The sequence below is a fragment of the Vanessa tameamea genome, chromosome 26, assembly GCF_037043105.1.
Source record: "Vanessa tameamea isolate UH-Manoa-2023 chromosome 26, ilVanTame1 primary haplotype, whole genome shotgun sequence".
In the NCBI taxonomy this organism is placed as follows: domain Eukaryota; kingdom Metazoa; phylum Arthropoda; class Insecta; order Lepidoptera; family Nymphalidae; genus Vanessa; species Vanessa tameamea.
In genome coordinates, this window is record NC_087334.1 from 8,017,501 (window position 1) to 8,031,614 (window position 14,114).

The 14,114-nt window shown below is 33.6% G+C and overlaps 1 protein-coding gene and 1 non-coding gene across 2 annotated transcripts in view; both read right to left on the reverse strand.

Moving 5' to 3' along the window:
* The window catches only part of LOC113398503 (talin-1-like), a 51,591-nt gene that overhangs the window by 13,911 nt on the left and 23,566 nt on the right, over positions 1–14,114 (reverse strand). Inside the window, exons 45-66 of the mRNA XM_064219193.1 lie at positions 13,821–13,951; positions 12,828–12,933; positions 12,148–12,225; positions 11,287–11,408; positions 10,415–10,507; positions 9,797–9,955; positions 9,499–9,712; positions 9,299–9,372; positions 8,884–9,021; positions 8,292–8,417; positions 7,997–8,116; positions 7,742–7,831; positions 7,322–7,441; positions 7,137–7,255; positions 5,852–5,990; positions 4,919–5,070; positions 3,649–3,778; positions 2,974–3,128; positions 2,360–2,522; positions 1,645–1,737; positions 1,483–1,557; positions 652–811 (exon numbers count right to left, since the gene is read on the reverse strand). Of these exons, the coding sequence (XP_064075263.1) occupies positions 652–811; positions 1,483–1,557; positions 1,645–1,737; positions 2,360–2,522; positions 2,974–3,128; positions 3,649–3,778; positions 4,919–5,070; positions 5,852–5,990; positions 7,137–7,255; positions 7,322–7,441; positions 7,742–7,831; positions 7,997–8,116; positions 8,292–8,417; positions 8,884–9,021; positions 9,299–9,372; positions 9,499–9,712; positions 9,797–9,955; positions 10,415–10,507; positions 11,287–11,408; positions 12,148–12,225; positions 12,828–12,933; positions 13,821–13,951 (2,757 nt within the window). The remainder of the gene's footprint in view (positions 1–651; positions 812–1,482; positions 1,558–1,644; positions 1,738–2,359; positions 2,523–2,973; positions 3,129–3,648; positions 3,779–4,918; positions 5,071–5,851; positions 5,991–7,136; positions 7,256–7,321; positions 7,442–7,741; positions 7,832–7,996; positions 8,117–8,291; positions 8,418–8,883; positions 9,022–9,298; positions 9,373–9,498; positions 9,713–9,796; positions 9,956–10,414; positions 10,508–11,286; positions 11,409–12,147; positions 12,226–12,827; positions 12,934–13,820; positions 13,952–14,114) is intronic.
* Positions 11,462–11,534, reverse strand: Trnar-ccu (transfer RNA arginine (anticodon CCU)). Its single transcript has one exon. It is a non-coding gene; the product is annotated as a tRNA-Arg (tRNA).

The following is a 14,114-nucleotide window of genomic DNA, read 5'->3' on the forward strand; positions in this document are numbered from 1 at the left end:
ATGACGAACTTCCATGTAATTTTTTTCATTTAACCCTCAAGGTGTTAAATTTTGAAAAAAAACTTTCATAAAGCTCACCATTGTCTTATAAGGAAGTACGGTGCAAACGTTGTATTTCAGTAAGTAAATTTAAAAAAATATTTTGTAGATCTAATTAAAATGATATACAGGATTATTGGTAATTCGACGTATTCCCGTTAGGTGATATTTGCAACAATTTTAACCCCCATATGCATAATGCAAAAGTGAACCATTTTTGAATTATCACGATTTTTAGATTTTTTCAAAATAAGTCAAAATTGCAACTTCAAAAATTTATTTAAAAAAAAGTATCAATAAAAATCTATTATTTTCTTCTGATTTATAAAAACGAATAAACACTGTTTATTTGTCAATAATAAAACAATAATTAGCAGCTCTCCAAAAATGTATAACAACTAGGAACTTATTTAAAAACAACCGAAATAAAATGACCACAAACTAGGCTGGTGTAAATTCGTATTCCTTGTTCAAGAACTACAGCAGTCAGGAAGTAAGTCCTCCTTACACTAAAATGCAGTTAATGCTGTACAGTACTAGCACTGACTCCAATAAAAAAAACATTTATAGATAAATAATTTCATTAAGGTAGGTAATATAGTTAGATCTTACTTATGACATCCTTCTGATTCTGGATAGCATCAAAGCAATCAGTGTAACTGAGTGCACAAGAAGGATTCTCAGAGGTTAAGAAGCTATGCTGCAGCTGCAAGCTGCGTGCCAACTCGTTGCAGTCACGTTGCATTTTATCAGCTGGTGCTGCTGCTCGAGCCTAAGGAACGAATTGGTAAAGATACTTAAAGGTTACGTAGATTTCCATTTATGATAATATATAAATCTGAAGTGTTTGATTGTTTGAATGTGCTAAACACAGGATCAACGCAGTGGCGAACTAACGGGGGCCGGACTCCAGTCTTGGGGGAACCCCAAATACATTCCCGTTCTCCTGATCAAAACCTAAACAAGACTTTAAAAATGCTTAGTACTTAAATAATTTCATCAAGATCAAACCACTACATTTTAGAGCTATCTAGACTTTTTACACATAAGCATAAATATATAAGAAATAAGTATTTATTCACACAAATGTAAACTGAATAAAAAGCTTGTAAAACTACATTTTTTTTATCATTCATCTTTGCCGCCCCGGGTCTCTGACAGGCATAGTCCGCCACTGGATCTACGAGTTCGATTTAAAGCAAAAAATGGGCAGGTTTTCATGTTTGCAGAGTATTATATAAATATTAAGGGTATATTAGTCAGTAACTGTAAAATCAAATGGAATTTATAAATTTATTGTTTGCTTATTTTAACTTCGTCTGCCATTAGAATATAATATAGATTTGAATATAGGTGAGAGAATTTCTTTTGACACTATAGTTTTGACCTTGGTTTTATACACATTTGTTTTTAGAGATTAATTTATATCGTAAAGAAACTTACTAGATTATTTAAGGAATCATTTAGTAAGCTGCATGCCTCTAAAAGTCTTCTTCTTGATTCAGGGTGTTTTGGAGTCTAAAAAGGAAGCATTTTGGATGAGAATGAGTATGTCAACATTGAAAACAATATTCTCTTTGCAGGCTTTTCTTGATCTTCACTTACATGACAAACTGATTCTGATGTCTTCAGAAGTTTATACGTAGCGATACTCATTTCCTGTGCGGCTTCCTCGATTCTTTTATTTTGAACAGGGTCCTTAACAAAGAGATTCATGAAAATTTTTTTTTTTTAAATAAGAAATATTTTAGATTTTTGTTACATTTTATAATGGTAGTTGTTTTTGAAAACTTGATTTCTAATTTCCTTTATTTCATTTATAGCAAGGCAATCATCACTGCTCCTATTGTCATTGTAAGAAATTTAAGCCAGTGTTTGTGAAGACAACCATGGTATCTAAAATGTAATGTCCCTTGTGCGTGTATTTCTTGGTGGTAGAGCAATCCCGTCTGGGTAGGTACCACTCACTCACTTCCTTATTGACTTCCTACTTGGTTAAGGGTGAGTAAGCCACTGTAATTAAAGGCACATGGGACAAAACATCTTAGCTCCCAAGGTTGGTAGTCTATGAGCGGTTGCGATCACATACCATCAAGTGCCCGTTGCCTGTCTGTCTATCATACATTAAAAAAAAACGTTCCTGATTTAGACCAGCGCACAAAACGAGGTGTACCTTCACAAGATAAGTTCTAAATAACTCAGTAGTATTTAACTGAGTTTGAATCACAATTTTTGGTTAAGTATCATGAGTTCTAATCACTTGTCTATTTCGGCAACCTAAAATATATGAGTAATAAAATATTCATTAATTATGTCATACTTGATTTTTAAGTCCTCTAGCTATACTCGATAAATGTGATGCCGCTTCCGAAGTAATGTGAAGGCTTCGAGCGAGTGACTCCGGTTTACCTAAACTGAGCATTATAGTCCCAGTCATAGAGTTCAATTTCTGAATTTGTTGATTTAATTTGTTCCTCAATTCTCTGAAACAAATTTGTTTGAATAATATCTGTAGCAGCTTTCAATAATATGTATGCTTATAGTTTGGGTTTTAACAATATATATAAGCTGAGCAATATATATAAGGTGCTATATTAATAGCAGCTAGTTGATTAGACAACCTATCCTAAAGATCAATAAGGTCAGGATGTAATATCAACAGCTGTATAACAGCAGGATGTAGTAGTTCAGGATGTAGAAAGCAGCTAATGCTGCTCGTGTCGGGATTACCGTCTCATCAGATTGTGACAATTCATATGTAGAGAGTCCATTTTACACACAAACTTTTGTCCTGTGTTTTTGTCTAGTCTCTTGAGATAGCCACTGACATCATCCTCATTATCAACAAAGTCTGCAACTTCATGCACAAAGTCCAGACAAGGGATGAAGGGAACTTCGAATGAAAAATTTGCAATCGAATCTTTTGTTACTTACCTTTCATCACCAGGCACAGTTTGTTTGTCTGTGTTTGGTGCGAGTAAGCTCTTTATATCGCTATCGTTTACGATGTTGAGTTTTTCGTTCACGGCATTGGGAGTATCTTTGTCTACATGTTTTCCAGATTCTTCTGGCGCGTAGCTTTCTAGTTCCTAGAAAACAAATTTTATTTTTCTAATATTTTCTGTATTATTTGTAAGATATTATTGCTTGTATTTCTTGTTCTATCAACAAATCTATAATTTCCAGAATATAGCACATAATACACTGATCACTGTATATTGATATCAAATATAAACTACTTTGTTATACTTTTATCATAAAATGATCAAATAATCCGGCTTATTACTTTACCATTTTAACATCTTAATACCACTTACAAAAACATAAAGTAATAGATTTAAATGTCCCGCGGTTAGGCTGAGGTTTTTTTCTCCATTTGAGGATAAGGTTTTTGAGGTTTTTTTTGGATACACATATGGCGGATTCACATCCGACACTAGTTTCACAATGTTTTCATTCACCGAGCACGTGATGCATTATTTAACTCAAATTAAGGACATGAAAAATTAGAGGTGGTTGCACGAGTGGATTCGAATCCACATTATCAATTAAAATCCACGTGACCTAACCACTGAGCTATCAGCTCATGAGAATATTTCAAATTAGTACCTTCAATATCTTCTCTGTGATTTCAGATACTTCTCCGTCGTTTATATCCTGCCACGTCACAACTCGTCGATTCTTTTCCGTTATTTGCATCTTTAATGCATCTAACAATCTGTCGAGGTGTTCTTTTAACCTTAAAATAATAAACGTCAAACTAATTAGTATCTGATTTTATTTATTTTTATAAATATATTTTTTTTTAAAAAATATTGTTATATTTGTTACTACAGTTTACTTGATAGTAGGGCTTTGTGCAAGCCCATCGGGGTTAGTAGCACCCATTCATTAGGTATTCTGCCGTTACACTTAGTATTGTTGTTTTCCGTAATAACATCACAAGGGTCATAACATCTTAGTTCCCAAAGCTGATGTCGCATTGGGCCGTTTAAGGAATGGTTAATATTTCTGACAGCGCCAGCGCACTGGCGGTGATAACCACTTTACATAAAGTGGGCCACTCCGTCTTCCATAAAAATATCATAGATATATTGCATGTGCCTTTGGTGCATCTTTATATTTTTATTACCAGGCAGCAACTTAAGATACTCTTGATATTAAACGTTGGAATAACTTTAAAATACTGAGAGAACGATCTAAATGCGTTGTTTTGCAGTGGATTCCATCTCACATTAATCTAGTAGGCAATGACATGGCAGATACTCTTGCTAGGACTGGAGCTTGTGATGGCGCAGAAATTAATGTTAAACCTAATTTTACCGAATGTTTACATATAGTTAAGAATAAGTGTATGGGTCAATGGAGAGAATATTTTGATAAAATGTCGAAGGACAAGGGTATCTGGTATCGGACCATACAACCTTTCCTACCTAATCAGCCTTGGATTGACACAGTCTTATTGAACAGGAAAGACGTAGTCACTGCTTTACGGTTGCGATCTGGACACATTCCATTTGGAAAATTTGCGCATCTGATGGGAGTGGTTCCGCATCCTTATTGTTCGGTTTGTGGAGTTGTGGAGGATGCCTATCATGTTTTGATGGAGTGTATCAAGAACGAAACTATAAGACGCCAAATATTTTGTGATAAGCTTTTTTTTTGTAACGTTGGAGAATGTAACAGTATTTTGTCCATACCTGATTCTGTCTCGGCAAAGAAATTGTACAAATTGTATGAAAGTGTACAAAAAAGCTGAATTAATATAAATGTTTAATAACAGGGCGACATAGTCGCATTAGCGACAAAGCTCTTAAATAAAGAAAAAAAAAAAAAAAAAAAAAAACTTTAAAATAACAATATAAATATGGTTTCTTACTTGCTATTTCTCTCATTGGTTTGGTTAAGACTTTTCATTTGTGTTGCGTATCGTGCTAAAGCCTTCGGTAGTTTGTTTTCATTGCCCGCTGCGATTACCGTCGCTAATGCTGATTGTGCGGCTTGTATTGACTGCTTATTGTTACGCGCTACCTTCAAGTTAAAACGTAAAATTTAATTATTGCAAATGTCCCACTGGTGGGTCGTCTCATCCCCTCTTTTGAGGAGAACAAGTAAAGTAACAGCCTCAAAATATCCCACTGTAAGACTAAGGCCTCCTCTCTCTTTGCGGAGAAGGTTTGGAGCTTATTATACCACGCTGTTCCAATGTGGGTTGGAAAAACGTGTGGTAGATTTAATTGAAATTAGATACATAATTTCCTCACGATGTTTTCCTTCGCCGGCGAGTACGAGATGAATTATAAGCATACTGGTGGTGGTGGTCAGTGGTGCTTGCCTAGGTTTGATTCTTCATTCCTCGGTTAAGATGCACGCGTTCTAACCACTCGGCTATTGAGAAGAATGTTGTGTTGGTGACATTTTGTATCATGCATACATCTTTCCTACGATGCAGTTTTGTTATATGATATTTTTCTGCGACACCAAGCACGTAATTCATTATAGGCACATATTACGCGCATGATAATTTAATAGTTTTGGACCTGGGTTTGTGTAATAACCACTGCGCTACTTCGGTAAATCTATACTTATATTACAAACGCGAAAGTAACAATGTATGTGTCTCTTCGTCTGTCAGTCTGTATGCCTGTCGGACGGTCTGTTGCTCTCAAAGAGGCCACCTTACTACAACGAATTTAATGAATTTTGGTATTAAGTAAGGACATAAATACCAGACGACCATTCCCTAAAACGCTAGTGAAGTCGGAGGCGACTACTAGTTAAATATAAATACCGAAAATTTTAATTAACTTACATTTTCATTATCCAATTTCGAAAAACCTTCATAAGCTTTTACTATGACTTCAATCTTCTTCTCGACGTCTTCGAGATTTCTAAGACTTTCTTCTAGAGTAGCACTTTCAGCGTTAGAGATGCTGCTCTTAGCTGCAAAACTATTATCAGAGATAAATTAGTTTGAAAGCATCGTCTAACATAAAATTGGTACTCAAGATGAACTTGTTTTACAAACTTTCTCATTGCTTTGTCTGACATAAAATTTGATAAATATTATTATATATGTCATGGTGGTGATAAGTTATGATAATTGAAAACAGGAAGATATATGCCCGATATGTAAATTCGTAGGTTATTCAAAATTATCATATAATTATTTTTATACTCGAAAATAAACTTTTGGTTTAAAAACTTTTCATGTAATAAGTGGAAGGAGAAGAAATAGGAGCTATAATATTATAATTGGTTGATTCGGGTCCTATGTCGAGTGGCTCGTTGGCTAGGGTATGATTTTCGCTTAGGGTGCGAGAGGTCCCGGGTTCAAATCCCGGACGAGCCCTATTGCTCCTATTTTGTAATGTCACGAAAAGCTTATTAAATTTTATTTCGTTATTATTTTAAATTCACTTCAGTTTATATGAATTTCCATATAGAATAATTATTAATTTAAAAAACATACAGACTATATGGGACGTTTCAATCAGGCCTAGGGCTAATTAGAAGGCTAATCAATAGGACTAATTATTTGAAGAACAGTCCGTATGTATAACATCGCCACAGAAAATCATTTCCACTTCATAGAAAAAATATACCAAGTTTCGCCAAGTTTCGCCCCATACTTGATATGCATTTTCTAACCAAGAAGCTATGGACTATTCCTAATGTAATGAATGCATGTAATTTTCACTAAAAATTTAATTAATATTTGACAATGTTATGTATGCATGCAAAAATATTAAAGATTTTGGTAGAAATTGAGATGTCAATACTGTTAAAATTAGGAACAAGCCTAAACTTGTAACTAAAGTTACCCAATTGTATAATTCGTTTGTGCACTAAAGGATTTTACAAAATTAATGATTTTTTAGGCGATTCAAACCTTGGTCATAAAAATCGCATCAAAAAAAAAAGAAAAAATACTCGTTTAGTTTCTATCGCCGGTTCTTCTCAGGCCCGTGGTGCTTATTTCAGTACCGGTGGTAAATTTTTAACAATCAATAAGCGAGCTTAATGCTTCTATATTTCGTGAAAATTTTGATTTTTACTTTAAAATGAGTAAAATATCAAGATTAGTCACAACAAACCTTAGTAGATTACACTTTTCTTCAATTAAATTAAGTTTATTCTTGACGTTTTGTCTTGTGTTTTCATCATCAATTTTGGGTAATGCTTCATTTATTGCTTGCACTTGATCATCGCAGTCCTAAAACAGTAAATTAGAATATAATTCTTCAATAAGAAACATATAAATGATTTAAACGAAAATTACCTTAGCGAATTGATCAATTTGAAGCACGTCGTCAAACATGTTTCCTTCTGTATTTGAATTTTGTGGATTCATTAGTTTCGAAGCGTGTTCTCTTATTTTCTGGCATTTATTATTTATTTCCTGTAATTGAAAATCGTCTTTATAAATTAATATAACTGAATTGAAATGAATAACCTCAGCATCATTTTCAGCATCAGCATGTAATTAAGTTTTTTAATGTCATATTTCTAGGCGGACTGGCAAATGGACCACCTGATGATAAACGATCACTCGTAACCAGAGACATTGGTACTTTAAGACATATAAATTATTTCTTATACCATCAATGCACCTTGGGTATTAAGATGTTATGACCCTTGTGCTTGATACACTGGCTCACTTCCTTCCGTGGTTAGTTATAAAAGGTTTAAAATTCGATACCTTTATGGCTTCTTTTTCGTGTTCTTGTTTGATTCCTTTCGTGGTGTTATGTAAATCGTCTACTGCGGATGTGACGTCATCGACGAACTCCTAAATAAGAAAAGTTAAATTATTTTTATCAGAATAAAATAAGTTTGGTCATTATAAAGCGATATTCTCTCCAATTTAGCAAAGATAGCTTAAAAGTGCATTTGCTTCTCATAGAATCAAAGCTTCAATATTTGGTTTATAAAAATAAGTAAATTCATAACTAACCGTTAAATCAACTATATTGCTAATTTCGCCATCTTTTTGACGGGATTGAATACATATTAATTGAAGATTCAAAATTGCATTTTCTAACTGCAATGCTCTCTCTTTCTTCTCCCTCGAACTCTGGAAATTGACCATAATATTAATCTGATATATCATTACAGTTAAATCCTCTTACGTTATGAGTTTCAGTGACATCTGCAATAGGTGTTTGCGGATTTAAATTATAGGTAGTGACTTCTGTTGTGCGTTTAGCATCCTTTGTAATTATTTCATGTTCTGGTAAAAAAATACTTACAAACGGTGTATCACGACACTTCGCATTGGCAATATCAAGTTTGTTAATAGCATCAGCTAGTTTATTCGCAATATCTGCGAACCTTTTCCGCTCATTAGCTGAGTATTTAATACACTCGGATTTAGTCTGAAAACGACATTGAAGAATTAATCCCTATTCATAAATTCTTAATACTTTTTATTCATATATCTCAAGAATGCATGGCAAGCACAAGGCTTGTTAGGTTTTTAAAAAATATGATAAAAAATTCACTTTTTTTTATTTCATATAAGAAGGTACTCTGGAGTATTAACCACTAAACATTAAATTGTCTCATATGTCAATTATAAACAAAAGTACTGTAAGAAACTTTAACGTGTCTTATGCGCAACCACAGTTAGCAAACGGTGGGCGATAAGATGATATCCCTTATTCTAATTTCATCGGTTTGCTAACATAACATAGGCTTTACTATTCGAGGTGACTACCCACACTGATCACTAGCAGTTTTTATGATAAATACTTCATCATTATTGGAAAAACGTAAACATATCATCAAAACAGTTGGTTCATGTTAGAAAACAATTTTGAACAAAAATAAAAACTCGAGCACCTTCGCAGACTCCATTATCTTGCTGGCTAACTGCCTTAGAGGCGTGTCTTCGATGACTATCGGATTCTGTTTGTTTTCTCCTTTAGTATGTTTGTATATATCTTCCAAGAGCATATCAATGTTTTTCATGTTGTTTTCCTGTGGAATACAAGTGTTTATTTCAATGGCTTATGTTATTCGTAGTGCACTAATGTTCAAGAACTTTTTAAACTTATTTCCTCGAGCTGAGGTAAAGTGAAAAAAGTATGTCCTCTGTAATAGATGTTCTTAATTAAAATTCATTAATCATTAATTCCAATATAAGCTGTTTGATAAATTTATTATTTATATAATCTTTGATAATCTAATTCGAACGTCAAATTGGAATCGAAACCAAATAATTAATTATAATTTTGTCTACAATAATTATACTTACGGGTTTCGGAACTGTTTTATTTTGATGGTCGTACATATTTTGCTGTTGTGGTATTTCTAAAGCTTCATTAATATCTGAAATATTTTTAATAATCATTAAAAACAAAAACATTTTGATTTATATTTTAAAAAGTGACGACTACACAATAAAACAAACGACGTTATCAATGACTTTTTCAATAAATCTATCTAAAAATGTACCAGTATTATCCTGACATGTCTCTTTGAGTACATCCAGTTCATTCCTTAATAAATCCAAGTCTCTGGTGAGTTGTTCGCCTATTTGTTTAGTCTTCGGATTCTGGATCAATGGCTTCCAGATTTTTGCCAAGTCTTGAGCCAAGTCTGATAGTGTATCAGCTGAAGATACTAACGCTGTTTGGCAATCGCTGTCGCTGATGGATGGTGATGTTACCTAAAAGTTTTTTTTTATTATTTTGTAGTCGAAACAGTTTTGACAACAATTAGTTAATTAAAAATGCTCAATTAAATATAATACCTGTGCTGTGCTGAGAAGTGTCTGCGCAGAGTCAGCAACTCTGGCTCCTGATATATCCAGATTTTCACCCTCATCTCCACCAACGCTTTCAGCGAGACGTGACACGCGGGACAGCATCAGTGATGTCCTCTCACAAGCAGATCGTGATAAATCTAGAATCTATAATTAAATTACGTTAGAACTATCAAACAGAAGTTTTCGAGATTTTATTAACTCGATTATTTTGACGTAGCATAACTTTAAGGTGACATACTCGTACCTTAATTTTTATACAAGAAATATGCACTATATTACATCCCGTAACTTTTACTATGTTTATGTTAAATTCACAATATTTTTTACTAACTGGTAGCTGTAAATAATATGGTTTCTTAACGCTTAACAAAAAATGTAGAGCAAATGATCATTTTTTAAGAACTTTTCCGGTGATAAAGCTAAAATTCTTTTCATTATAAATAAATTGTTTGGCAAGTGATATTTTCCTAAATTTTCTGGTATAATTAATTATTGTCAAATGAATTTTTATTTATAGAAACGCAGTTTGTATAAGGTTGTAAATAAAATATTTAAAAAAAACTATTTTTTATGTAATGACAAAACCCCGAATAAAATACGTACTTTTTTTTCTTTATTCGGATACGAGCGTGGACTAACAATGAAATGTATTGTTCCAGACGATTGAGCGTATTTGGTAGCAGCCTGGTTGAGTTCCTGTAAATAAAGTATATTAGAGTCAGCATTCTTAGGTCAATGTGGTTCTCTGGAACACAGGGGCACATCATATTAATATTATGCTTATATAAATAGAGCTGAGTTGTAATTCTTCTGTACCATTCAATCACCATAATAATTGGTTTTTATATCCATGAGGCAGGACCACGTCTGCCGGAGTTAGCTTGTACAAGATAGCTTGATCTTTTTGACAGATGTAATTTTTTCTGATCGACATAACTTTGCAATGACGAACATATTATTTTCTTAATTTAATGATTTTAAAAATTGTAAAAATATTTAAAAAATACATATAATACAAAAGTTACTAAAGATTCAAGCGTTATCCGAAAATTTTAAGACTTTTTCCATTATAAAACTTCAAAGCAGAATTTAAATAGAAATACTGCAAATAATAGACGCTTGTACAATGTTACATCGGTCGGACGGTAGGGACGCGAATAACAGGCAGCAACTGCTACAAATATCAATTACAAAAATCCTTATTAAAGATCATTGTTAAGTTATTGTTAGTGGTTGGGGTCTCTTTAGCTGGTATAACTCTTTTTAGAAAAATAAGTTAAAGTTTTTTTAAATTCTAATTTGAATTACGCATTCCATCGTTCCATCGACTGTTATATATGTTATATTGTCTCTTTCTCATTATTAGTCCGTCTGTCAAAAAGATCAAGCTTACTTGAACAGGGTATAGCATTATTTAAAAGCCACCCTGAGTGTGTGTAAAATTTTAGAAGGCGTTTATCAATAACAATACTAACCTCTAAATTATTATGCTCAACGCTAGAGCAGATCTCCTGACTTGCGCTGCACAAACCTTTAGCTTCTTTAAATAATATTTCACGGGAGTTATCGTCCATATTACCCTGAAGGCTGAGAGTTTCTGAGAAAATGTATTAAAAAAATTAGTACGATTAGTCTTAAAAAATGTTGAGCTACCCCTGGTGGGACTCGAACCCACAATCCCCGGCTTAGGAGGCCGATGCCTTATCCATTAGGCCACAGGGGCTGATGAGGACACAACGTATACCTTGTATGGTTATTGTAGTTGCTTTTTTATATATCAAAATAAAGAATCGTCATGCAAAATTTTTACAATCACACGATCACAGCGTTGACAGTCTAACTAAGCACATAAATAATTTAAGAATTCAAAATAAATAGTGGTTATGTTGTCTTCTCTGTTTTGACTTGCTTTTGTATGATACTTGTGTATATTGGGATAATATCGATTTTAATATAATAAAAAAAACATAAACAGCCTGTAAATTTCCCACTGCTGTGCTAAGGCCTCCTCTCCCGTTGAGGAGAAGGTATGGAGCATATTCCACCACGCTGCTCCAATGCGGGTTGGTGGAAAACACATGTGGCAGAATTTCGTTGAAATTGGACACATGCAGGTTTCTTCACGATGTTTTCCTTCACCGCCGAGCACGAGATGAATTATAAACAAATTAAGCACATGTAAATTCAGTGGTGCCTGCCTGGGTTTGAACCCGAAATCATCGGTTAAGATGCACGCGTTCTAACCACTGGGCCATCTCGGCTCTCCATTTTAATCCGAGTACATATTTATCGTTAAAACGAAAACGTGTAACGGATTTGTTTCGTTTCTAACCAACCTTGAACAATATCTGGTGTTAAGTTCGATATAATATTTATCGTTTGTTTTGCATTCTCGTAGTCGGGATTCTCACGATCTGTAAGATAGACATTAATTCAGTAATTAATACATTTTTATATTATTAATTGATCTTAGAAACACTATCAGCGTATTCATAAATTATCGGATGAAAGTTGGAAGTTCTTGTGCAGTGTGATATTGAACAAGAGCGGTTTATTTAGTCTTGAAAAAGAATGAAGGCAGGACACCTTTATTATTTATCCGTAGTGGAATGTGACGAGTTAATTTTATTCTTTTTTTAGATGTTATAGGTAGGCGGACTAGCAAATGGACCACCTGATGTTAAGTGGGCTCCAGCGCCCGTAGACATTTGTGCTGTTATAAATAATTACCATGCCTCACTTCGCCAATGCGCCACCAACCTTGGGAACTAAGATCTTATGTCCCTTGTTCCTGTAGTTACACTGGCTTACTCACCCTTCAAACCGGAACAACAATACCAAGTATTGCTGTTTGGCGGTAGAATAGCTGATGAGTGGGTGGTACCCACCCAGACGGGCTCGCACAAAGCCCTAGTAAAATGTTCGTTGTTAAGTTTTTACCGAGCTAAGTTAATATGCCCGTCGGTCATGATTTTGTTTTAAATTTTCTCTCTAATTTAATATGTTAACAACTTACCTAACATAGCTTGCAATAGAAGAGCAACAGCTTCGTTGAGTTGAGCTAACTTCTGTGAGAGCTGCAAACGTTTTTCTAGTACAGGTTTATCAGCTGTTGCAATGTTCTGAAAGTGGATTTATTATATTAAAATTTATATATGGCTTAGTAGCTAACGTGTACGTCCCGTGAGGAGGTCGGACCCAGTAGTTAAAACAAAAAAACCGATTACGATTAAACTGAATATTGATATTACACTAAATACATTTACACCGTGTACACTAATATTATAAATTAGAAACTAACGCTGTCTGTCTGTTGTTTATTAAAAAGTCATGACCATTGAACCAAATTTACTGAAATTGCGTGATTAAACGTTACTGCTCTAATACTATGGGTCATATTGAGTGTGTGAGATTTAGAAAGATTTGTAAAATCCCATTTTTACATCCTGAGATTAGTGCATTTGTTTGGAACAAACGCTTCAGCATAAAATATCAGTATAGATAGTGCTTAATAAAGAGAAACCAAGTAAGTGCAAGAAGGTTTGCCTCTATTACATAAAACCTTATTTTACTTTAGATGTAGATTTTGCAGTGGAATATTAATATACTTCTTTAAATCAATTTCAAGTTTTATTTGAAAATTTTCTTTAAGATAAAGAAGTTTTGCGATTAAATAATTTTTTTTTACGGAGGGATTATTATCTCTAACGCTGTTCCGTTTTGTAAATAAATTGCAAAAAAAAAAATGCACAGAATAAAATATACACTTTAAAACTAATGACAAATGCTTTTGAATCTGAACTTAATATTTTTAAATTAACATTTTTTTTTGTGTTTGCGTGTATTTGCATTCAGCCCTAAAGCTACGACCAAATTTGTTCTGATATAGTGTCATGGCTTCCCATCGAAAGCATCGCTCATCTGTTGCTCAGAGCTACTGCCGGTCTTCTAACTCTAGGATATGAAAGCTTAAATTAACATAATTAAATTGAATTAGATTGCGTTTTACCTTGTTTCCTGTTTGTAAGGCTCGTTGTTCATACAATTTATCTTCTGAAAACAACTTCTCAGCTTCCTTGATTTTGTTCTTCGCTTCAGATAAATCGCTAAGCTGATATGGTTTCGATTCTTCTAAATCTTCTATGATATTAAAATTATTGTTATTTTATATTAAGAATAGATAAAACTCACCACAGAGTTTTCATGAGCTTACTTTTTTTTTTATTTTTCGCTTTATGGTAAAGAAAAACATTGTAAGAAAACCTCCATGAATCGGTTGAAGTTTTCCTCAAAAGAATAGGAG